This window comes from Saccopteryx leptura, chromosome 3 (genome assembly GCF_036850995.1).
Source record: "Saccopteryx leptura isolate mSacLep1 chromosome 3, mSacLep1_pri_phased_curated, whole genome shotgun sequence".
NCBI classification, from domain to species: domain Eukaryota; kingdom Metazoa; phylum Chordata; class Mammalia; order Chiroptera; family Emballonuridae; genus Saccopteryx; species Saccopteryx leptura.
The window spans coordinates 349618083-349644125 of NC_089505.1; the positions used below are offsets into that span (position 1 = coordinate 349618083).

General features: G+C 36.8%; 1 protein-coding gene across 3 annotated transcripts in view; it reads right to left on the reverse strand.

Annotated features, from left to right (window-relative positions):
• The window catches only part of CSMD3 (CUB and Sushi multiple domains 3), a 1231016-nt gene that overhangs the window by 868667 nt on the left and 336306 nt on the right, over positions 1-26043 (reverse strand). For all 3 annotated transcript variants that reach the window (XM_066379371.1, XM_066379370.1, XM_066379369.1), the window contains exon 5: positions 22070-22277. In XM_066379371.1, coding sequence (XP_066235468.1) covers positions 22070-22277 — 208 coding nt within the window. The remainder of the gene's footprint in view (positions 1-22069; positions 22278-26043) is intronic.

Genomic DNA, 26043 nt, shown 5'->3' on the forward strand with positions numbered 1-26043 from the left:
TATTACACCTGAAAGTATTTGGGTCTATCCCAACTTATCAAAATAGCATAACTGGTTTCCTATTTGATTATGAATGATCTCACTACTGATGGCTTTGTGACTGGTAAATCCAAAGGTAAAAAAGTGTGGACAAAAAAAATTCAAGCAAGGAAACTGACTCCCAAATCTTAACATGTAAGGTGTGGGCCTCAATATTTATGCTATTTTACAGATATAGAAACAGTAACTAGGGATGTAAGCAATGTAATCAATGTTTCATGCAAGCAAAGACAAAATGAACAAATAAAAAAGAGTGGACAGATTTTTCTAATATATGATATATTAACTTCCTCCCTCCCTGGCAAAAAGACTAAATAAAATAATTTTTTTAGTTTCCTAATTTACTTCAAAATGGGCTTAATCTTATGCTATAGAACAAGTTATTCTAAACTTGGCACACACTTACAATTATACCTTGTAATTTAGTTTAGACCAGTAGTCCCCAACTCCCGGGCCGCGGACCGGTATCGGTCCATGGGCCATTTGGTACTGGCCTGCAGAGAAAGAATAAATAACTTACATTATTTCCATTTTATTTATATTTAAGTCTGAATGATGTTTTATTTTTTTAAAATGACCAGATTCCCTCTGTTACATCTGTCTAAGACTCACTCTTGACGCTTGTCTCGGTCACGTGATACATTTATCCGTCCCACCGTAAATGCTGGTCCGTGAAAATATTTTCTGACATTAAACTGGTCCATGGCCCAAAAAAGGTTGGGAACCACTGGTTTAGACCATATATATGTATGTATGTATGTATATATATATGTGTGTGTGTGTGTGTGTGTGCATATATATATATACACACACACATATATATGGCTAATTTATTCTACGGAAATCCTCTCATCTTGTAGTGCAGCAAACAGCACAGCATAGCAAACCTTCGGGTTCCAATATTTGCAGTCTTGGAACAACGCACCCTTCTCTGTTTCTGTGCCCACTCAGTTCTGGGACTGTTCCTGTCTGCCTTTGTCTTAGTAATATAGGACTTGAACTAAAAATATCTAACTTATTTTAAATTGCATGAATGGAAAACGTCTATTTTGAGAGCTGTTTTAAAATAAACTAAACATTTCCATTTTTTCTTAAATTTGTTAGGAGTTTGTTTGGCTTCCGGACACTAAAACTGCCTTATAGTAGCCCTAATAAACAGGAATATATTTTATTCCATAGAAAATGTTCCTGAGGCAGGCAGGACAAGGTTGGTAAGTTGTCTAAGCTGCCTTAGGACTGCATCGCTGCTGCTTCCCTTTCCAGCACACTCGCAGCTTCCTGAGCACTTCAAAGGCTACATTGTGTTACCCTCCTGAAACGAGACAAGGGCATGTGGCTAGTTCAGGCCAACAGACCAAGAGCAGAAATCTGGTGTTCCTGTCTAGCTAAGGTACTTAAAATTCCTTTCCTGGCCCTTTTGACCTCGCTTCCTTTCTCCGTAGGCTGTAATAGTACATCCAAGACAGTAACACATGAACTTCCCTGAGCTACTGTTTAAAAGCCAGGTGCCCTACAGCAGCAATTTTCAACCAATGTGATTCAAGAATTTTGAAAACAGTTGATACCTAAGTATCTAGTCAGGACACTGACCTCTTTTCCCTTATATTGTCAAATAATAAATGACAACCGCCAACACAACAATGGCCATCTGTTGTGAATGCCCTGTTTTGAACCATGAATTATACAGATTATATACTAGACTGCAGCTTTATTGGTCATGTTGCATAATAAGGTGTGTCTGATCGGATAATTCTTGGTACCAGAAATCCTTCCATACTCGTATAGTCTCTTAATTTTTTTAAAAAATCACTTCAGAGCAGAAGTGGTAGGTAATTACTATTATTCCTCCATTTTTTTGTAAATCAATCAAAATTGTACCTATTTTTTTTTGTCAGATGGGCAAAAAACATATTTTTTGGTATGCCACAGAGTTTTAGTAATTAGATTATGTGTGCCATGAGATGACAAAAATTGAAGGTTGCTGCCCTAGAGAGAGGATACTACAACTGCCTTTGCCTGAGTGAGAAATAGACCTTTTGTTTAGTAAGCCACCGGAATGTCAGGATCAATTTGTTTCACTTCATTGCCTAGACTCTGACTAATACATAATGATGGCTTTCATCATCATGACTGTAGTTAGGTAATTGCCACCCTTTTGGCCATCATTATCCCATTTCAGTCCAGAAGGTAAGTGCAAAGGTGAAGGGGAAAGAGTCAAAGAAAATCCTATTCAAGTATGCTTTTTCAAATTCCTCTCCAAAAGGCAAAGCTCAATGATATGTACATAAATTTCTTTGAATATTTTTTTTATTGATTGCTTTTAGAGAGACCCAGAGAGGAAGAGAGAGAAAGGGAGGGAAGCATGCATTTGCTGTTTCACTAAATTGTACATTCATTGAATGCTTCCCATATATGCCCTCACCAATGATTGAACTTGCAATGTTGTTGTTTCTTGGTGATACTCTAACTAAGCTAACTGGCCAGAGCCATACATTCCTTTGACCAAGATTCTTTCACATGGCCATTAGAGTTGCCTGGAAATGTTGGAAGGCAAATATATTTAACTCAATACTCCATCATAACCCAAATTGATAAAAAGGAAGAAAACATTGGCATAAAGTAGTCATTCAGTAATGTCTGTCATAGTCTTAAAGGAATTCTTCTACAAAATATTGTTTCCAAAAATTTTAAAGACCTTCTAATTTCCATATCTTCCCACTACTTCTTTCTTGATATTTCTCTTCATGGCCATGATCCTCCCTAAAACTGTCCTCGCCCTGCTTCTCTAGAACCTCTCGTTCTGTGTTCTCCTTGCTCTCTTACAACTTTCAATTTTGTTCACTAATTTCTCTTCCTGTTTTTACCTCAAAGTTGCTCTTTCTTCTCAGTTTGTATTATTCTGTTAATTTCCTTTGAGTTCAGGTACTCCTTCCTATAGCTTCATCCATGATTCCCCAAAATTATTCTCACTCATTTTGAAAATCTCTTCTACCAACCATTTCTTGTCTCATTCTTTGGAAATGCAATATTTAAATAATTATATACTTTTCTTCCATGAAACTACTCCTCTTCCTATATTTCTCATTTTATTGAGAATCAGAAAACTTTGAACATGCTCAATTTGTCATCTCTTGTATCCCATTTTATTTAAAACTGATTTGCAAATACAAAAGGTTGTCCACTAAGTTAAATTTGCATGGTCCTCTCCATCTTCAGCCTGCATAAAATTTTAGTGCTTCTTGCTTTTTTCATCACTCACAATTTTCAAGGCTTTTGAGCTGGCATGCTTGCCTACATTCTCTCCATCCTCACTCAATACCCACAATGATCTTTCAATTTCAAGTCTGATAATGTAATTTACATATTTAAAATCATTCTGTGTTCCCATACCCCACTCAACCTTCAGAAGAAAAGTCAAATGTGTTATTAAAATATGCCAACATCTTCATGATTGGGAAACCTCCCTGGAAATTTCACTTTTCATGGAACAAATAGCATGCCTCTTAGCATTCTTGAGACACAACATATTATATGATCTCTTGGTGATTTTACATTAGGTTGTTTCTGTTGGAAGACACTTCATGAGTCTCATTCCTACACATGTTATAAGTAAATGTTCTGATATCCTTATTTCTAGACTATCTTTTAACAGACACCGGATTTTTATTTTCAAAAATAGCCTTGAAATATACAGTTAATATATTCTTCTGAAGCAAAGGGTAGGTTTCCCCATAGCTTTGATAGACATAGCATCTTACTCCAGAGAACTGGGCAGGCAAGTCTCACTGTGTAAGGCAGGAGTCGGGAACCTATGGCTCGAGAGCCAGATGTGGCTCTTTTGATGACTGCATCTGGCTTGCAGACAAATCTTTAATAAAAAAAAATGTTAAAAATATAAAACATTCTCATGTATTACAACTCATTCATTTCCTACCGCTCATGTTCACGGTTGTGGGTGGCTGGAGCCAATCACAGCTGTCCTCTGGGACAACACCAAATTTTTATTGGATAATGCCTAACGTACACAGTCGTTGTATGGCTCTCATGGAATTACATTTTAAAATATGTGGCATGTTCATGGCTCTCTCAGCCAAAAAGATTCCTGACCCCTGGTGTAAGATAACAGATTCAGGTGTCTTCAACTCAGAGTTTCTCTCTTGTAATGGAACCTTCTGCACATGCACTTCTCACTTGGTCTTCTTCCTGTCACCCTATGGGAAATGGGGTAAAGAAACTGACAAACCTGAAGTTCAGTCTGTTTCAGTGTGATGATCAGTAAAGCCCACTGGCTCTGACCTAGATGTCTTATGTCTTCTGCATATCTGAAAATGCGGCAGGCTAAATTGTTAGCTGAAAAATAAGATCAGGTTCTGACCATTCACAGTTCTTAACGGTGTCCTCCCTGGGCAAGGAGCATCGCCCAATTTTCGTTTCTGTGGCACCCAGTCTTGTCATCCTAATTAATTATAAACCTTGCTTTAAGACTTTGCTGCAATGTACTCCCTCTGTGCTGTTTCCCTTAAATCCCTGAGCCAGTCTTTTCCTCCTGTGCTGCTCCAGATATCCTTTATATAAGAACATCCCATGGAAGATTTTATTTATAGATGTTTCCTTACCAGATTGTGATATTGCTAAATATTTTCTCTGGTTTCGACTGTATGTTCTGTATACTACCTGGTATGTAGTGAACAGTAAATGGCTCTCTCTTAAAAAATAAATTTATTAATAGATTATCTTACATGTGGTCTCTCTAAAATGTGACTTAAGGCACAACACACACACACACACATAGAATACCTTGCTTGCTACTGGTCTATCATCACCAATATCTTTTGTCTGTTTGAAACAACACTTTAACCTCACTGTTTCCCTAAAATTGTGATGTATTATTACTTCCATCTTAAGCAAGTTACCTATAATTATAATTGTCCTTTTAAAACAGAAAATGCAACAGCTGCACCTATTCTGAAAATGGATCCTTGGAGAATGTAATTGAGTTATTTCAATTTGGAACTGAATATTATCAAGAGCTATGGGATGTATAACCTTAAGGCATACCTTTCCACAAGGTTTTTAATGCTATGTCATTTGCAGAAAGCTAGATAACTAGGAAATTAGAATGTAAATTGTTTGCTTGCGCCAAACAGAGGTTTAAAAAATGGAATTATGTGTCATATAACTTCACATGCTATGGTAGATATTGAGCTAAGGAGGATGAGGCCATGTGTTCATTATCTTTGTGACACTCCTTACAGCTTTATTTACTTTGTTTTAATGTCATGGAGTTTCTCTATAACCACCCCCTGACACACAGAAAAAGTACAACTGTGGTTAAGTCACAAACTTAATCTAAAAAGACCATTATAAATTTCTAAATGGCCCTGGTCAGTTGGCTCAGTGGTAGAACTTGGGCCCGGTATGTGGAAGTCTAGGCTTTGATTGAATCCCATGCCAGGGCACAGAGGACAAGTGTCCATCTGCTTCTCCACCCTTCTCCTTCTCCTTTCTTTCTATGTTTCTCTTCCCCTCCACAGCCAAGGCTCCATTGGAGCAAAGTTGGCTCAGGTGCTAAGGATGGCTCCATGCCTTCCTCCTCGGAGCTAGAATGGTTTTGGTTGCAACAGAACAATGCCACAGATGGGCAGAGCATTGCCCCCTAGTGGGCATGACTGGTGGATCCCGTCAGGTGCATGCAGGAGTCTCTCTGCTTCTCACTTCAGAAAAATAAAAAACAAATGAATAAATAAACAAGCAAATAAATAAATACATTTCTAATATTTCCAGAAAAGTCTGTCCCAAGGTTTTCTAAAGAGTATGCCTTCATATATGAAAATAAATATTTTTATACTGGCAATTACTTTAATGGATACTTTATGTTTAAATAGTTCCAATACTACACTAAATAATGTTAACAAATATTTATTGCATCTTATTTCTTATCATTTTACTTCTAATAATGGCATACATTTTTATGGCTAAAATGACCAATGTATGACTAAATGATTGATGGTGTGGCAGGAATTGTCTCTAAGCAAAATGCAGGCTAATTGAAGTTTTATTTGAGGAACACAGCATTTGATGTTAGTGACACTTGGGAAATACCAAAAAGACTGCCAATGAAAATAGAAACCTGGCAATAAAAAGGTATTTCAATAATCACTGTTGATTTCATGAATCCTTTATTGGCAATAATTGATTGCTTACAAGTATGTCAAATATTTTCAAAGAAGCTTACTACCTTTCAGCAATTATTTATTTTCTTTGAAAAGCATTAATTATTTTATTTTAATTTTTAAAAACCTTTTCCATTGATTCAAGAGAGTGAGAGAAGAAGTGGGAGCAAGGGAAGGAGAGAGGGAGGGAGGAAGAGAAGGAGGAATGGGGAAGCATCAACTCATTGGCATTGAACCCAAGACCTCCATGCACCAGGATGACTCTCTAGCCACTGAGCCATGTAGCCAGGGCCAGCACTAATTATTTTAAATAAATAATTTATCTTGAACAAAATCTTCTCCTTTTACAATTATAACTATTAGCCTTAGTATTTCTATTTTTTTTAAACAGGCTAAGTAGAATCCCTCCTGTATTATAAATATTCTAAATATATGAAATGATCTCATATGAACATCTTAAAGGTTAAATATTTCCTGCTTAAGATTATAATGAAATAGCTTAAATATACTTATATAGTCAGTAGTACCAGATCTAACAGAGCCTTGTCTAATTCATTTCTCATCAACAGTAAGACAAAGGATTGAATATTTGAATGAATATTGTTGAATATAACAGTAATGAACTATGCTTATAGTATTCAGGGCAATTGATCTATCTCAATCTATTTAGGTGGCATCAAATATTATTAAGATAATTAATACTGGTACATGCTGATATTGATCCCTCACATGAAATCAAATAATAAATAAATATATTTGCATATTATGCCATTGTTTTCATTATAGACCTAGAAAAGAAAATGCAATGTACTAGTGATCTTATACAAGGTCACAATGTTCTATTGGTAACATCAAAACTGACAGGCCCTGGCCGGGTAGCTCAACTGGTTAGAGCATCATACCAACATGCCAACAAGGTGAGGTTGCAGGTTCTATTCCCAGTGAAGACACACAAGAATCAACCAATGACATCATGAATAAATATGAGAACAAATCTCTCTCTCTCTCTCTCTCTCTCTCTCTGTGTGTGTGTTTCTCTTTCTTCCTATCTCAAAAAAGAAATAAATAAAAATATTTTTCTATTAAAAAAAGCTAACTACTTTTTAACTTCAATGATTTAATCAATGGTGATTTGTTGGGAGATACCAGATAAAAATGCCAGAAACCAACTTTAAAAATTGATGAAATTTAAGCCCTGGCTGGGATGCTCAGGTGGTTAAAGCATCCTCTGACTTTCCAAGGTTGCAGGTTCCATCCCTGGTCAGAGCACAGACAAGAATCAACCAATGAATATATAAATAAGTGGAATAACAAGTTAATATTTCTCATTTTCTCTTTCTCTCTCTCTCTCTCTGCTTCTCTCTCTCCCTTTCTCTCTCTCTCTCAAATCAGTATTTTTAAAATATTAATGAAGTTTAAGAAAAACAAATGCAACAGAAAATTTTACTTTATAAAGTGAACTGTAAACTCACAAATTTCATTATTTATATCTGACAATAAAAACATGAAAATAAAAATTTTTCAACTACATTTTAGGATAAAGTCATGGATGCTATACACAACAGTTGTCTATATAGAGTTCTAGATTAAGAATTCTGTTGGACACAATAACCTTTGAAGTTGATGCCTATTCATCAAGTTATTCATAATATATCCTTTGCTGCCACTGTCAATAAAAAAAAATCATGAACTGAGCCCTGGCCAGTTGGCTCAGCGGTAGAGCGTCGGCCTGGCGTGCGGGGTACCCGGGTTCGATTCCCGGCCAGGGCACATAGGAGAAGCGCTCATTTGCTTCTCCACCCCGCCCCCTCCTTCCTCTCTGTCTCTCTCTTCCTCTCCCGCTGCCAAGGCTCCATTGGAGCAAAGATGGCCCGGGTGCTGGGGATGGCTCCTTGGCCTCTGCCCCAGGTGCTAGAGTGGCTCTGGTCGCGGCACAGCGACGCCCTGGAGGGGCAGAGCATCGCCCCCTGGTGGGCAGAGCGTCGCCCCTGGTGGGCGTGCCGGGTGAATCCCGGTCGGGCGCATGCGGGAGTCTGTCTGACTGTCTCTCCCCGTTTCCAGCTTCAGAAAAAAAAAAAAAAATCATGAACTGATTTTAACATTGGTCTCATTCTTTATATATTCTTAATAATTAAAAAAAATAAATTAAAGAGGGCAATGCCATAATATCCAGAAGGACATTATAAAGTTCTTCAGTTGGAGGCAGTTTTACAATCATAAATTTTAAACCATCACTTCATTAAAATTCAAAAGCAGAAGGAAAATTGTGAAAAATGTAAAATACAGAAAGAATAAATCTTAGGCCTGAGTTTCCCCAATAATTTAGTAGTAGAAATAGCACATAGCAGTGATTTCTACTCTTAAAAATATTTTAAATAGTTTTCTTTCTTTTTTTTTTAATACATGCATGTGGGATATAAAGAAACAGACTCCCACATCACTCCAACTAGGATCCATCCAGCAATCCTATCTGGGGCCAATGATCCAATCAACCAAGACTGACACTCAGACCAATCAAGCTATCCTTAGCACCAGGGCCAATGCTAAAACCAACCAAACTAACCTCAGCACCAAGGCCAATGCTCAAACCAACCAAGCTATCCTCAGCACCAGGGGCTGATGCTCAAACAAACCAAGCCATTGGATTCAAGAGGGGAAGAGAAAAAAAGGGGGAAAGAAGGGGAAGAGAAGCAGATAGTTGTTTCTCATATGTGCCCTGACTGGGGATTGAACCTGGGACATCCACACACAGGGCCAATGCTCTATCCACTGAGCCAACCAACAAGGGCCAATAGTCTTTTTTAATGTAACATTTATAAGCAAAAGTTGAATAACTTTATCTCACTAAAGCATATTCTCAGTTACAGGGTAGAGTGGATACTAAATAAAAGAAGGGTAATAAAACTATAAAGTATGGTTAAATAATGTGGACCATGTTTTATGGGAAAGTCTAAGAAGACAATTTACAACTATGTCACCAGAAGCATGAACATGTTAAATTTTTAATCATCTAATATATAGTCATATTTTTTGATGTTTTAAAATGCTGTTAATAGAATTTTTATTAATATACAACTTCAAGTGTACACAGTAATTTGACATCTGTATTTAGCACAACGTGATCATCCCCAAAAGTCTAGTTATCATCAATCACAATACAGTTGGCTCCCTTCACTTATCTGTTTTTGATCCACAGTTAGGAATCCACAAATAAGAAGGGCTGACTATATATATTGATCTATTCCTTTTTATATGGGGTACTTAGCATTTATAAATTTTGGTATCCTCAGTGGGTCCTGGCACTAATTTTCTATAGCTGGTAAACTACAACTAAGTTTTGAGGGAGTCAGAGTTATACCAGACTTTCAATTGTACTGGGGTTGATGCTTCTAACTCCCAGTTCTTCAAGCGTCAGCCAAATCAGTACAAGGTAACACACTTTAGAACAAATAATATAAAAGTTATTTGAGAATGCTTGTTTTTTAGTTATGTTGTAGTATATAATTTTTACTATATCAAAACAATATGGTTCCATTATCAAGAAGATCGTGAAAAATACTGAGTAATAATAAGAATTACTTGTAAGAAAATATCAATAGATAAAGTGAACTATTCTATACAAGCACCGGTTCATTAGTGTTTATTACCATAACACTCAAACTTCAATTAAGAAGACCTTGAATAATCTTAGTGATGCAGGGATGGAATGTAAAAGTTAGGAAGCAAAACCTTAATCTAGGAGTTTATCAATTGTCCAGTTCACATAGCCAGGGATGGAAAATACAAAGTAATAGAAATCAACCCAGCGGTGCAGTCCACCAGCCCAGACACTTGATCATTCTTACCCCCTTTGGCACATACGTCACTCCTGAATGCTCACATGTGGCTATGGTAGCTTAGGGATGTTAAAATGAATAACTGCCTTTTTCTGTTCTAATTCGGTGTTCACCAAGCAAACTTCAAATCACAATATGTCTCACTATAAATATCGATTTTCAAGTAGAAAATTTGTTGTTATGATGACATGTTTTCTGACACATAAAGTAACCAAATATTATTTATTCATTCATTTAAGCATGGTGCATATCATATGCTCTGAACATGAAACTAAGATGATTAAATTAAATTAATATGGTATCAACCTTCACTGAAATTATAGTATATGAGGAATATAGGCATTAGACAGTAATTTAAAACTATGATGAGTATTAAAAGTTGCACACAGTAATGTGAAATTGTAGCCAGAAAATTTTATCTACTTTAGATACTCAGGGAAGACATAGCAGAGGGATTAATTTTAAAGCTGTTATTAGAAGAGGAAATAAGCATTAGTTGGGTAAAAAGGGAAGAACATTCAGGAAAATAAATAGTATTTGCAAAGGACTTAATAAATTATGTCCCATTTTAAGAAACTGAAGGGATACCGTCATTACTGGAGCATGGGAAGCAAGAGCGAAGTCAAGATGAAGACGTGGTGAATTCTTAAAGTCAAACTTGAGTGAGTTTGGTGAATGTTACCCTGCTCTAACAAGGCAAATTCAGTTGTACTATAATTGTCAAAATCCATGACCTTATTCTAAAAACAACATCTTGGCAGCCAACCAGCAGCACTCAGTGATTCCTAGTCTCCTGATCCTGTCATGCTTCTTCAATCAATCCCTAAAGAAATAGAATGATTTCAAAAAGTGAAATCCATGATGTTCTGAAGTTTATCATCACAAGTAGCTGATAAATTGTTCTTGTATAAGACATAAGGTTAATAAAAGAAAAATTATATTAAAATCAATATTATGACAAAGTTAAATTAAATACAAACACTATTGGAAGCATATGTGCTTCTGTATATGTATAATTTATTACATTAATATTAAGAATACATGTTATAAATTTTATAATTTATCTGGGGATTCATTAAGGCAATTCTACTAAATATAATGGTTTTACTTCTGCTAATTAAAATAAAAGCATCTGATAAATAACTTGAAATTCAAGTATTTGTTGTTTATTTTTCTAAATAGGACCCCATTAAGTATTTTCTTGAGTGATGTTCTATTCTACTTCTTGAGCAAATTGGAAGTATAACAAATTTTCTATGACAACTGAATTTTCTGTGTGAATCAGTATCCTTTTCAGGATGTTCATGAACTCAAATTTAATTGAAAATATTGCTGAAATACAAAACCATTTATAAAAATCTTTTTCCAACAAATATCCTCTAAAGTTTATCACTGAACACACATTTTTCTTCATCTCTAAGACACCCATGGTTTAAACCTATTATTTCCTGAGAAACTATACAACACATTCCATACCATGGGGCAAAATCACAAAGCTAAAAAATATGTACCCATTTTCTGATAATTTACAATTTGATTAGAAGATAAGTGGGTTTGTAACTTTCCTTAATAGTGCATAAATCACATGCCTTGGGATTATATGTCAACTAGAGGTGAATTTCTCTTCAACCACTGAGGCAAATGTTTGAGGCCGACTTTAACAGATTTCAGTTGCCAACAACTACCCGAAAAAGACTGGGATTGGGGATTAAATTTTAACCCACTGAGTATATATCTTACTATTGAATATTAAGCATGTCTTATCCTTGATAACTCCTCGAGTCATAACTCCCTAGGAGACTTCCTTGGTGGCTGTTTTGCCTCTCAGCTACTTCTTCCACTCTCCTGTCTCAATACATAATTTTCACTCAACATGACCCTTTCTTCTTCATCTGCACCCGTATTGCTTTATTTTTGAGCCTGGTATTCCTAGAACAATTTATTTTTTAAAAAAATTATTGATTTTAGAGAGAAAGGAAAGAGAGAGGAAAGAGAAAGAGTGTGTGAGAGAAATGTGAGGAAGGGGAAGAGCAGGAAGCGTCTGTTTTATAGTAGTTGCTCCTCACATGTGCCTAGGCTGGACAAGCCCGTGGATTGGAAATGGTGACCTCAGCATTCCAGACTGACACTTTACTGCACCAACACAGGTCAGGCAATCTGGAACAATTTATTAATCTTTTTTCTTACACCCAGTTAATGCCTGCTATACCAAAAAGTTTCTTTATTTTCAAACCAATCATTTAAGCTTAACTCAGTACAGACATTTTGTTCCTCTAGAAAAAATTCTGAAGTAATTACCCCCAAAGAAGCTTGGACTGAGAACATGAGTTATATACTCTAGTTCATAAAGTTACTGTTATTTTAGTATAGCTTGTTGATATAGAGATGAAAGTACCCTGAACATATTTTACTTCATGAAAAAAAATTAATTTTTAAATATGTATTATTTTCAAATATGGGAGATGTTGAATGTTATCAAAAATGCCTGGTTTTAGGTGGTACACTGCAAATGTGGCTTGAGTCCTCATGCCTTCTTCCATATACCCATTATATATATCATTGGCCTTTGCAGCTTCTCCTAAGAGTCAGCCATCTGCTTTCTCTTAAATTGAAAAAATCCATATAAATTTGCAAGGTGCACTCTTTATACTATTTCATGCCTATTCCAGACAAAAAAACAAAACAAAAGAAAAAGTCATCGCCTTCCCTCATCATCACGACTGCTGACTGCATTTAAACTATATGAGTTAAGCCCTGGCCGGTTGGCTCAGTGGTAGAGCATCGGCCTGGCGTGCAGAAGTCCCGGGTTCGATTCCCGGCCAGGGCACACAGGAGAAGCGCCCATCTGCTTCTCCACCCCTCCCCTTCTCCTTCCTCTCTGTCTCTCTCTTCCCCTCCCGCAGCCGAGGCTCCATTAGAGCAAAAGATGGCCCGGGCGCTGGGGATGGCTCCTTGGCCTCTGCCCCAGGCGCTAGAGTGGCTCTGGTCGTGACAGAGCGAAGCCCTGGAGGGGCAGAGCATCGCCCCCTGGTGGGCAGAGCATCGCCCACTGGTTGGCGTGCTGGGTGGATCCCAGTCGGGCGCATGTGGGAGTCTGTCTGACTGTCTCTCCCATTTCTAGCTTCAGAAAAATACAAAAACAAAACAAAACAAAACAAAACAACAACAACAAAAAGCTATATGAGTTAATGTAGAAAGGTGTACCGAACACAAAATGAGTGTGCAGCAAAAAGATTAGAGTCATCAAAGTGAAGAAAGGAAATGCATAAAAGTATGACATAATTTTTTTTTAGTAAGAGGAGGGGAGATAGTGAGACAGACTCCTGCATGTACCCCAACAGGGATTCACCTGGCAACCTCCATCTGGGGCAGATGATTGAATCAATTGAGTTATTGAGTATGAGGCTGACACATTTGGAATAACTGAGCTATCCTCAATACTTGGGGCCCACACTTGGACCAACCAAGACTCTGGCTACAGGAGGGAAAGAGGCAGAGAATGGAGAAAGGGAGGAGAAGAGAGTCAGGTCTCCTATGTGCCATGACTCAGAATCGAACCTGGAACATTTATATGCTGGGCCGACATAATACCCACTTAACAACCAGTCGGGTCCAAAAGTTTGACTTATAAATAAAGTATTCCACTGTTCAATCAGAACGGATTTCAAAATAGGTTTTAAGGTTTAACTTTTATGCTTTTAGCCTTTTATGTAAACAATAAATAATGTAATTAATTATTTTGGAATCTATGGCATCAAAGTATTTTGGGATATAAATCTGACTAGAAGAGTTTTTAAGATACACAAAAACATTTTCTATATAGAAAATGAATCAAGTTAGACTTTTTTTCTCAAGTTTTATCAAAATTATTATGTTGGTGAAAGGAATTACAGAAGGTGATTGTCAAAAGCATTGATTAAATTAAGAATTACAGTATCACTTTAACTAAGAATAACACTGGGGAACAATTTTTTTTTCATTTTTTGTTGAATGAGGTTTTAGAACTGATTTCACATATATCTGCATTGCTGATTCCAAGTCTGAAATCATTTTTTGGTGCATGCGCTAGTTTTTATGCAATTTTAATTTCTTTTTGTTACAGTTAATGGCATGCGTGGTTTTTAAATTGGAGTTAAAGGGCAATGACTCTTGGATTGAACATAACCACAAGGCAATTAATGTTTTACAAACATCACTTTTACATAGTTGTAGTTGTTTTTAAATGTAAAAAATTATTATCTGATAAAAACACCCTCTTATTTTGTTTTAAGATTGAATCATGGCTTCTTCGAGTAGGTGTAAATGTAGTCTTGACACCTTCTGTTAAACATGTGGCTGTTACACACTTTAACATCAAAGGTGCAATATTTCATTTGTGACACGTGCATATATTGCCTATTTTCAAGTTCCCCTTGGCCATCAAGACAGGAACTGGGCTCCTCATATTGTGTGTCATAATTGTGAGGAAATGCTTCATGACTGGACAAAAGGAAAACACAAGGGAATGCCTTTTGGTATTCTCATGGTTTGGTGTGAACTTAAGGACCACAGCAGTGACTGTTATTTCTGTCTGGATATACAAAGGGCATCGGCAAGAAGTAACAGCATATGATCGCATATCCTAATATTCCTTCAGCAATACAACTCTCCCACACTCTGAGACACTCCCGGTTTCAGTTTTCAATGGTTTTATTTCTCCTAAGGATGAAGAAAGTGAACATGGTGATCAAGTGTATTTTGATAAGATGCATGAGGAAATAGTTGTAGAATCTGAAAGGTCTTCTGATGCCAAGCAGTCATTAACCCCTCAGTAGTTTAGCCAACTCAAATTGAATGACTTAATAAGAATGACATAAAAATTGTCCTCGACTTTCTAAAGTATGAGGAGCATACTGGATCATTTGTGTGAATCTTAAAATGGTAAATTTCTTGCTAGGACAACAGAGAGGTTTCACAAAGTATCCTTGCTTTCTGTGTTTGTGGGACAGCAGAGCTCAGGAGAAACACTGGACACAGAAGGAGTGGCCGAAATGTGAAGCTCTGGAAGTAGGGATGCAAAATATTGTGAATGAACCTGTAGTTAATCGAGACAGGATCATTTTTCCCCACTTCACATCAAACTTGGCTTAATGAGGCCCTGGCCGGTTGGCTCAGCGGTAGAGCATCGGCCTGGCATGCAGGAGTCCCAGGTTAGATTCCCGGCCAGGGCACACAGGAGAAGCGCCCATCTGCTTCTCCACCCCTCCCCCTCTCCTTCCTCTCTGTCTCTCTCTTCCCCTCCCGCAGCCGAGGCTCCATTGGAGCAAGGATGGCCCGGGCGCTGGGGATGGCTCTTTGGCTTCTGCCTCAGGTGCTAGAATGGCTCTGGATGCAACAGAGCAACGCCCCAGATGGGCAGAGCATCGCCCCCTGGTGGGTATGCCAGGTGGATCCCGGTCGGGCGCATGCGGGAGTCTGTTTGACTGCCGCCCCGTTTCCAGCTTTGGAAAAATGTTTTTAAAATTTAAAAAAAAAAAAAAGAAAGAAAACTTGGCTTAATGAAGAAGTTTGTTCAGCCTTTGAATAGAGAAAGTGAATGCTTTCAACATATTATTTCTGTTTTTCCTGCCTTGTCTTTCAAGAAGATAAAAGCAGGTGTATTCAGTGTAACTTAAATGCGAACCCTCATATGTGACGAAGAATTTGCCAGGAAGATGAATAAGGAGGAGAAAGCAGCATGGCAGTCTTTTGTGGCAGTTACAAAGAACTTCCTTGGCAATATAAAAAGCAGAAAACTATGAACTTCTGGTTCAAAGGATGCTGTTAGCTTTCTGTGACATTGGATGTAACATAAGCATTAAGATTCACTTCCTGAACAGTTTCCCAAAAATCTTGGAGCGGTTAGTAATGAGCAGATTACTGCTGGAGCATCAAATGAGATTGTCTTCAACAACTACACAAACACAAGAGCTACAAATGCAAATTTTTGCCTGAATAGAATTTAAATAAGTTTTGCACAAATTTTATGATTAAAATAAGTGTTTTAATATGTTCTATTTTGAAATTGTAGACAAATTCTGATGCAATAATTTCTTTTAGTGTATTAGTGTATTTACTGCATTACATAAATTATTATATTTTCACAAAGATGATGACCAAGAAGACATTCTACTTCATTATGTTAAACTAAATGTTGAAAGTTTTACAATAAGATGAAAACCTAAAATCTTGAATTGCAAAAACAAAAACAAAACTGTAGCTTACAGAGAAAACTGTCAGATTTGAGATCAGCACACTCAAATTAGGTAAGAAGAAGTATTTTTGTGAATGCAAAAAAAAAATTTGTTCACCAGTGAATCATTCAGAAAATTGTCCTGTTAAAATGAGCAAATATGACATATTTCAGTTTTTTAAAGACTCAGCTTAAGGTATCTGTGTATTAGAAACATATATACCAGAATATGATAACCTACATATTACTAACATCTTATATGACATTATATTTTATAGATTTTTAAACTCTCAATTAGAATTTGTATCTTTTTATGCCAGCTTTCAGAAATAAATGGTTTATACTAATATATATATATATATATTTAACTTATAAAAGAAAAACAGTGTGCTTAGAACAGGCAAAAGTCATTGGAAGTCACTTCCTTGCCTCCTCCAATACCTCTGACTTCTTTCTTCATTGCTCTAACAGCCCAAGTCCCAGGATTTCCATTGCCTGCCTTTCTTATACTTGCATGTAAGTTGCTGGGCTGTGTTGTAAAAAGATGGAAACTAATCAGTTGCTCCCACTACAAACTCATTTTGCAAAATCCCAACTGAATTTAAAACACTGCCCAGCAATCCTTTGATATCCCTAGTTGATTGTTTGTTTTCCCATTCTGCACAAAAGATATTTGAAATAAATTCCACCCTCCTTAAATAACCTAACCTATCACTTCTTTTTACTTCTACTAGGTGACCTTATCTCCTTGGTCAGGAATAAAATAGAAACCACTACAAAGAATCTACATGTTAGTTTCTGGTCACAACATTCATAAATTTAAATGCAGATACATTGGTTCTTTCACACCTTTTCATGACAAAAAAGGAGTTGTGTCTCCTCCTCGCTAAGGCTAAGTCACAGGTTAATAAATTGCAGAAAAATGAATATGACAAGTACCAGGGTTTACAATAAAATTTAAAACAACAGATGAAGAGAGTAAACAAGAAGAATTTTGGAGTTTAGATTTTGAGAGTTATAGAGCTCTGGGTAATACTCATGAAAGTACTCTGTTAAAGTAAAGAGGTGGTGAGGAAGGAGAGCAAGGAATTATGAAAAAGTGCATGCCGGAATTCCATCATGGGTAATAGTGTAAAACAAGATGATGTTTGATTTCCATGCATCAAATACGATCATAAACTTAGTCATATATTTCATAAAATACAGCTTTAGGTTAATCTAAGAGAGTTGCACAGTTTTACAGTATTTATGAAAGATCACATAAGATGAAAATAAAGCGGAAGCAGACATAACATCTTTTTCCCCTTTTAATTGGCAAATTACGTAATTAAAATATTTTATATAGGTAAATAACTTTCTTAACTTTAAAAGCAGACAGGCTTTGTTTACTTCTATATATATAGGTACTCTTTAGAAATGCATTTAATAAAGATGTAACAGTAAATTAAAGGTTTGATTCTTTTCTTATTTTTCAAGTGAGAGAAGGGGATATAGAAAGACATACTCTAGCATGCACCCTGACCAGGATCCACCCAGCAAGCCTCCTACAGAGCAATGCTCTGCCCATCTTGGACCTTGCTTGTTGCTTGGCAACCTAGCTATTTTATTAGCACCTGAGGTGGAGGCTCCATAGAGCCATCCCCAGCACAGGGGCCAACTCGCCTGAACCAATCCAGCCATGGCTGTGGGAGAGGAAAAGAGAGAGTAAGAGAAAAAGGGGAGATGGAGGGGTGGAGAAGTAGATGGTCACTTCGCCTTTGTGTCCTGACTGGGAATCAACCCAGGTCATCCAAATGCTGGGCTGACACTCTACCACCCAACCAACCAGCCAGGGCCAAGGTTTGATTCTTAAAGTTATAAAAACATAACTAAAGGACTTTTCTCCTCCACATTAATAATTAAAATTCAAATTTGTCATAAACAATTATATACACATATAAATGTGAAAATTACATCTATATATATCATATATATCTATATTTATATCTATACCTATATCTATCTCTATCTATCTATATACATATATATGTGTGTGTGTGTGTGTGTGTGTGTGTGTGTGTGTATATATATATATATATATATATATATATATATATATATCTCAAAGATGTTAACTATATTTAACAACTAATTTTATGCACCTTAAAAATTCAAGGATGACCATATTCCCCATGATGTACCGCATATTCCTGGGACAATTTGTAATTACCACTTTGTACTGGTTAATCACTTTGTCTTTTTTTTGGGGGGGGGTATTTTTCTGAAGCTGGAAACGGGAAGCAGTCAGACAGACTCCCGCATGCACCAGACCAGGATCCACCCGGCACGCCCACCAGGGGGTGATGCTCTGCCCATCCGGGTCGTCGCTCTGTTGCGACCAAAGCCACTCTAGCGCCTGAGGCAGAGGCCATGGAGCCAACCCCAGCACCCGGGCCATCTTTGCTCCAATGGAGCCTTGGCTGTGGGAGGGGAAGAGAGAGACAGAGAGGAAGGAGAGGGGGAGGGGTGGAGAAGCAGATGGGCGCTTCTCCTGTCTTCCCTGGCCGGGAATCGAACCCAGGACTTCCTCATGTCAGGCTGACGCTCTACCACTGAGCCAACCAGCCAGGGCTCACTTTTTCACCCAGCTACCCTACACTCTGGCTACCAACTCTGTTCTCTGTATCTATGTGTCTGATTCAACTTCGGAAGAAGGAGGAGGAGGAGGGGGAGGAGGAGGAGGGGGAGGAGAAGGGGAAGAAAGGAATAATATATTTTGAACTTTAAATGAAAGTTGTCTAATTAGAAACTGTTGAAAATGCTTCTCTCAGTAATCACTCTATTATATATTTGTGTTAATTTGTGATTTCATCTATCATGTAACACTTTTTTCCCCATGGATGAGAAAGATTTAAATACACTGTTGAACGATTTTTGTTTCACTGACAATAGGATTTTCTTTAAGGCAGAAAAAATATTTTGAAAGGTACCAAAATTGGTAAATTACTTATAGTAGGCATTCTCAAATATCTAGAAGAGTTTCCAACTGTTTTGAGCTTAATTATATTTAACCATCAACACAATCTATAATATCAACTTCAGGTTATACCTGAAAATAATAATCCATATTATGATATTTATATGTCAAAGTTTCAGGTTTTTAAAATGTATTTGTAATAAACAGTATATTTTTATAAGAAAAAAGCTGTGGTGGTATGCATAACAACCAAAGATACTTTTATCAGAAAGGACACTGGGCAAGTACTGGAGATCTCAATTCTTAACTTGAATTTTTTATTTTATTATTATTCTTTTCATTTATTTTTAAGTTTTTCAGTTATAGTTTACCTTTTGTAACTTTAATCATCTACCTTTATGAGTCATATATGTGGCACTCTAGAAGTAGCAATTTCTAAAACAATAGTTTTTTTATTAAATCTTAAACATTTAAACCACAATTATTCTGAGCTTATTGCACCTATATCTGCAATTATCATAAGAATAATTAAGGTTATATAACCCTGAATATTGAGGATCTGAAAGTTGAGGAAAATATAAACAAAAAAGAAAGTGGGTATAGCTAAATGTGTTATTTTTGTCTTATCTTAAAAGGTATCTACTATTAAGATGACAGAAACATTTGGTACTTTTACCGAAGCCTAGACAACTATGAATACATTTTTAAAAACCATCTAATGTTCTTCCATCAGCAGTCCACAATATTGCCTAGTCTTCTTCACATTTCTTTTGCCTGTGTGATACTTAGTTCTTAGTTTTTCTCCTGTTTTTCTGAATTCATTTCTTCAGTCTCTTTTGATGGATCATCCTCCTAAGCCTGGATTTTATATGTTGTTGATGTGAAGATTTAGTCCTTCTTCATTCCTGTCTTCTTATTCCATCCTGTCTCATTTTAGCCATAATTACTAATATCTACTGATTCAATTACCATCAACATCAACTATATATCAATTATGCTTCTACTTAGAGCTCCTCAATCATGCAGATAGATATAGTCATCTATTAGATGGCTTTGATAGAATGTATAAAAGACATTTAAATTACATATATCTAAAACAAATTGCAATAGTCATAGCATTCCTACAACCTTGACCTTCATTCAACAATTTCCAATATGCCACAAAAACTAGAAAATATTGGTATGTAAAGACACATGCACCCACAAGTTCATTGTAGCATTATTCACAGTGACCAAAACAGAGAGACAACCAAAGTGTCCCTCAATAGAAGATTGGAAAAAAAAGATGTGGTACATATATACAATGGAATAGGACTCAACTATAGGAAAAGATGACATAGTGCCATTGACAACAACATGGGTGGACCTTGAGAACAGTATACGGAGTGAAATAAGTAAATCAAAAAAAGCTAAGAACTATATGATTTCACACATAGGTGGAATATGGAACTGAAACTCATGCACATAGAGAAAAGTAAAGTGATTACTAGGGGGAGAGGTATGTGGGGGAGGGGGATGTGGAAGCAGGAAATGTGGGGGAAGGTTTGGTGGGAAGGGGGTGGGGAAAAGTGTGTAAAGAGGGACAAACATAAGGTGGCGGAAAATGATTTGACTTTGGGTGATGGGTATACAACATAATCAACAGTTCAAATGCTATAGAAATGTTTACCTGAAACTTATGAACTATTATGGATCAATGTCACCCTGTTAAATCTATTTTTTTAAATAATTTTTTTAATTATGTTTTTCTTGAGGACTATATTTTATTTTATACTTCTCAATCCATTACAGAATTATTTTTATTATACCATCTAAGTATTCTTCTACTCATTCTACCTTTTTTTTTGTTTTTTGTTTTTTTGACAGAGACACAGAGAGAGTCAACGAGAAGGACAGATAGGGAAAGACAGACAGAGAGATAGATGAGAAGCATCAATGTTGCGGCACCTTCATTGTTCATTGATTGCTTTCACATATGTGCCTTGTGGGGGGGGGTTACAACAAAGTGAGCGAGTGACCCCTTACTCAAGCCAGTGGCCTTGGCTTCAAGTTAGAGAACTTGGGCTTCAAGCAAGTGACGTTTGGGCTCAAGACAGCCACCATGGGGTCATGTCTATGATCACATGCTCAAGCTAGTGACCACGCACTCAAGATAGTGACCCTGTGTTCAAGCTGGTGAGCTTGCCCTCAAGCCATATGAGACCACACTCAAGCCGGCAACCTCGACATTTTGAACCTGGGTCCTCACGTCCCAGTCAAATACTTTATCCACTGCGCCACTGCCTGGTCAGGTGAGAAACATTTTTTAAAAAACTATTATATCCTAAAAGTATGTTCTGTAAACTTCCGAGTTTTCAGAACATGTCTTCAGTCCCTGAAGAGACAACACTCACCCAGATCAGACTGTTTAATTTTTGCTTACAGATAATGGAGTACACAAAAGATCCATTTGCAAAAACCAAAGCCAAATTTTTTCCAGGACTTTTCAATGACCTCGGAAGTAGCCATCAATTATGAATGGCATGCTAAAGAACACAACTGTAAATTACATTAAAAACAATTTTAATTTTCTTACACAAGTTTTGATTAATGCACATTAGTTTTCACAATAGAATGATAAAGATATATTGATGGAAAGCCCTGTCTCCCAAAATTTTAATCTATTTGATTTATTAGCACCCCAGTCTTCTAAAATATGCTTTAGCTCTGACAGCTGCCACTTACAATTGTCCTGTTAACAGTGAATTCTATTAAATATTTAAACCTTTAATGGCTCACATATAACTGTTCTTTAATCCCCAGTTTGCCTTAGGCAATGACATCAATGCTAGATTAATAGAAATTATCTACTTACCATATTGTAGGTGGCTCAGAACCTTCTATTTCTAAGTAATCATACTTTTCTTCCATTTGGAAATCAGTAAATATGAGTGAAATCGTGTCACCAGGCTCTGCGACAATGGTCCAGGTGCAATCGGCATTGTTATGGTATTCATTAGGAAAACTAGGGCTGGATATAATGCCACTGGATCCTCTCATTGTTCCGCCACATGCATCTTCAGCTGTTAAAAACAAAGAGGAAATATTCATATATAAGTCATTAAGAGAAGTGCAATTCTTTTAAGATTTTCGAATAAATTAACAGTCCAAATGTTATGATACTAAGTGCATAATATATGAAGTCCATGAAAAAAATTAAACACATATATAAATATAAACTATATATAGCTTACCAACTTTACAACCATTGGTTGAAAAAACAATAAGTAAACATCTATACCCCAATTTATCTCTGGATAATGGAACCAAGATTTTTCTTTTCATTGACTAACTGTTGACATGAATAAAATAAAAGAAACATAATTTTTAAGGTCTATAATGAGAAAAATTTAATCACTTTGTGCATATTTTTGGTAAGCCTTAACTTTCTTTTTATTATTTTAAATTTAGTTAAGTACAAGATCAAGAAACAATTTGAAGAGATTATAATATAGTTTCTTTTAATGGCATGACTCAAAAGCTATTGAAAATAGTTGTGAAAATGAAATTTAAATAAAAATACATCATATATTAAGAAAACTTTAATTAGAGAGAAACAATATAATAATTAATGTATCATTGGTAATATAGTCCCCATGACTCCATCACTGTAAATATATATTTTTAGGTATTCATAAAATATGTATATAAAGAATATTATAAATAAATATTTTACTAAGCTTACTTTTAGACCTATGGTTTTTATTTTCCAAATAAGGGCCATAAATTCTCCATGAGTCTACTTTTGGCCAATAATGTATGCTAACAGAAGGGTTACATGACCAGCTTAGTGTGAGAGCTTCTTGTTTCATAAAAAAAACTGAAGCTATAAAATTTGTCTTGTAACACTGTTTAGAATAGTCAAGTTAATAAGTTACTAGTTTATTTGATTAATAAATTGTTTCAAGATTTGCTTGCCCCGGTGGCATTGCAGTGGATGGAGCACCAGACTGGGATGTGGAGGACCCAGGTTCAAGGCATGGAGGTTGCCGGCTTGGGAACGGGCTCATTCAGCTTGGGCATAGGGTCACTGACTTGAGCATGGGATCATGCACGTGACCCCATGGTTGCTAGCTTGAGCCCAAAGGTCACTGGCTTGAAGCCCAAGGTCTCTGGCTCGAGCCCAGTTTTACCGGCTTAAGCAGGGGGTCACGTGGTCTGCTATAGCTCCCCAGTCAAGGCACATACGAGAAAGCAATCAATGAACAACTAAGGTGTTTCAAGGAAGAATTGATGGTCCTCATCTCTCTCCCTTCCTGTCTGTTTATCCATATCTTTCCATCTTTCTGAATCTATCTGTAAAAAAAAAATAAGTAAATTAAAAAAAAATATTACTGCTTTTGTCTTTATTTTCCTACTCAGTAAAATCTCCTATTAAAGTCAAATTGTAGAGAAAATATCTGGCTCTATACAGTGGTACCTTGAGATATGAGAAGACCAACATACAAATTTTTTTTAGGATACGAGCTGTGACTCTGTCTGTATTTTTGTTTGAGATTCAAGTGAAATTTCAAGATATGAGTCATGATTCGGGAAGCTGCCGCTAGTTGGCACCTTGGCACACAGGTCCAGTATCAGCAGCAAAATACCAGCATCTCATTCATTCTCACGTGTTACCCGAAAAATCAAGTCGAATCTCATGCGCTCTACTCGTTCTTGCATCATTTTGCATTTTTTACTAACTTTTATTGTGTGCTGCTATCATGGGGCTGAAGAAAGTGAGCGTAAAGGACAACGGTGAGAAGAAGAGAATGATGTCGATAGAAGTAAAGCAAGAAATAAGAGAAAAACATGAGCATGGTGTACGAGTGATTGAACTGGCAAAGCTGTACGACCACAATACATCTACAATTTGTACCATCCTTAAACAAAAGAATGCCATCAAAAGCACAAATCTAGTGAAAGGAACTACAATTATGTCCTGATTAAGGAAAAATGTCCATAAAGAAATAGAGAAGCCTTTGCTGGTGTGAGTGAAAGAGAAAGAGCTGGCAGGAGATACGGTGATGGAGATTGTAATATGTAAAAAGGCACGTATTATTTATAGCAACTTAAAGAAGAAAGAACCATCAACCTCAAAAGAGGCAGCAGAAGATACATTTAAGGCAAGTCACAGCTGGTTTGAAAATCTCAAGAAGAGATCTGGCATCCACTTGGTGTGAGGCATGGTGAAGCTGCAAGTGCTGATGTTAAGGCAGCTGAGGAGTACATTGCATGTTTTGCTGTGCCTATCGCAAAGGAAAGCTACATCCCCCAATAAGCGTTCAACTGTGATGAAACAAAATTGTTTTGGAAAAAAGGTCCCGGAGGACTTTCATCACTGCAGAGGAAAAGAAGCTGCCAGGGCCAGGCCATAAACCCATGAAGGACCGTCTGACTCTTTCATTGTATGCAAATGCTAGTGGTGACTGTAAAGTAAAGCCACTGCTAGTGTATCATTCCGAAAATCCTCGAGCCTTTAACATTTACAAGATTCTTAAAGAATTACTGCAGGTTCTGTGGCGCTCCCATGTTAGGGCACGGGTTACACGGCAGTTTTTTATTGAATGGGTAAATAACCTCTTTTGTCCTGCAGTGAAGAAATATCTTCAAGAAAATAAACTTCTGATGAAAGCATTACTAATCCTTGATAATATTGCAGCCCACCCACTTGGTCATGAAGATGACATTCTCGATGAGTTCAAATTTGTGGAAGTCCTCTATCTCCCACCCAACACGACTTCAATCTTGTAATCTATGGATCAGTAGGTCATTTCCAACTTTAAAAAGCTTTACACAAAGCACTTGTTCTGCCACTGCTTTGAGGTGACTGAGAATACAAATCTAACCCTTCAAGAGATTTGGAAAGATCACTACAACATTATGATATGTTTACAAAGTACTGACTTGACATGGCAAGAGGTTACAAGAAGAACCTTGAACTTGGCATGGAAAAAGTTATGTCCTGATGTTGTTGCAGACAGGGAATTCGAAGGATTGGAACCAGAGACCGAGACTGAGGTAGAAGCATTAGAGGAGATTGTTCTCTCAGAATGTTGATAGGTCTGGAGGTGGATGAGGGTGACGTAAACGAGCTCGTTGAGGAACTTGAGGAGAAACTCTCAACTGAGGAGTTGAAAGAGCTACAGATGATGCAACATTCGGAGCTTCTGCAAGAGATTAGTAGTGAAGAGAAGGTAGAGTCGGAGGAAGTGATTTCTACAAGTGAAATTAAAGACATGATGGCAATGTGGGAGAAGCTTTCAAGTTTCATTGAAAAAAAAACACCCAGAAAATTTTCAACTGGTTGTGCTTCAGCACTTTTTTTTTTCAAAGATTTTATTTATTTATTCATTTTAGAGAGGAGAGAGAGAGAGAGAGAAGGGAGGAGCAGGAAGCATCAACTCCCATATATGCCTTGACCAGGGAAGCCCAGGGTTTTGAACCAGTGATCTCAGCATTCCAGGTAGATGCTTTATCCATTGCGCCACCACAGGTCAGGCACTTCAGCACTTTTTAATGACACTTGTCATGTTTCCATAACATTTTAAAAGGCAGGCAAAAGTAAACCTCTTTGAAAAGATTTTTAGTCAAAAGTCCTGCAAGTGAAAGTGCCGAAAGTGCAGCCAAAAAGGCAAAAACAGGTGATGATTAAATGAAAAATACGTAATGTTAAGCTTAGGTTAAGTTTAAAGTTAAGAAAGTGCATTTATTTACAATTTTTTGTGGTTTCATTTTAAGTAAAGAAAGTGCAGTTTTAGTTTTGTTTAAAGTAAAGAAAATGCAGTTTTAGTTTACATTTGGTGTTAA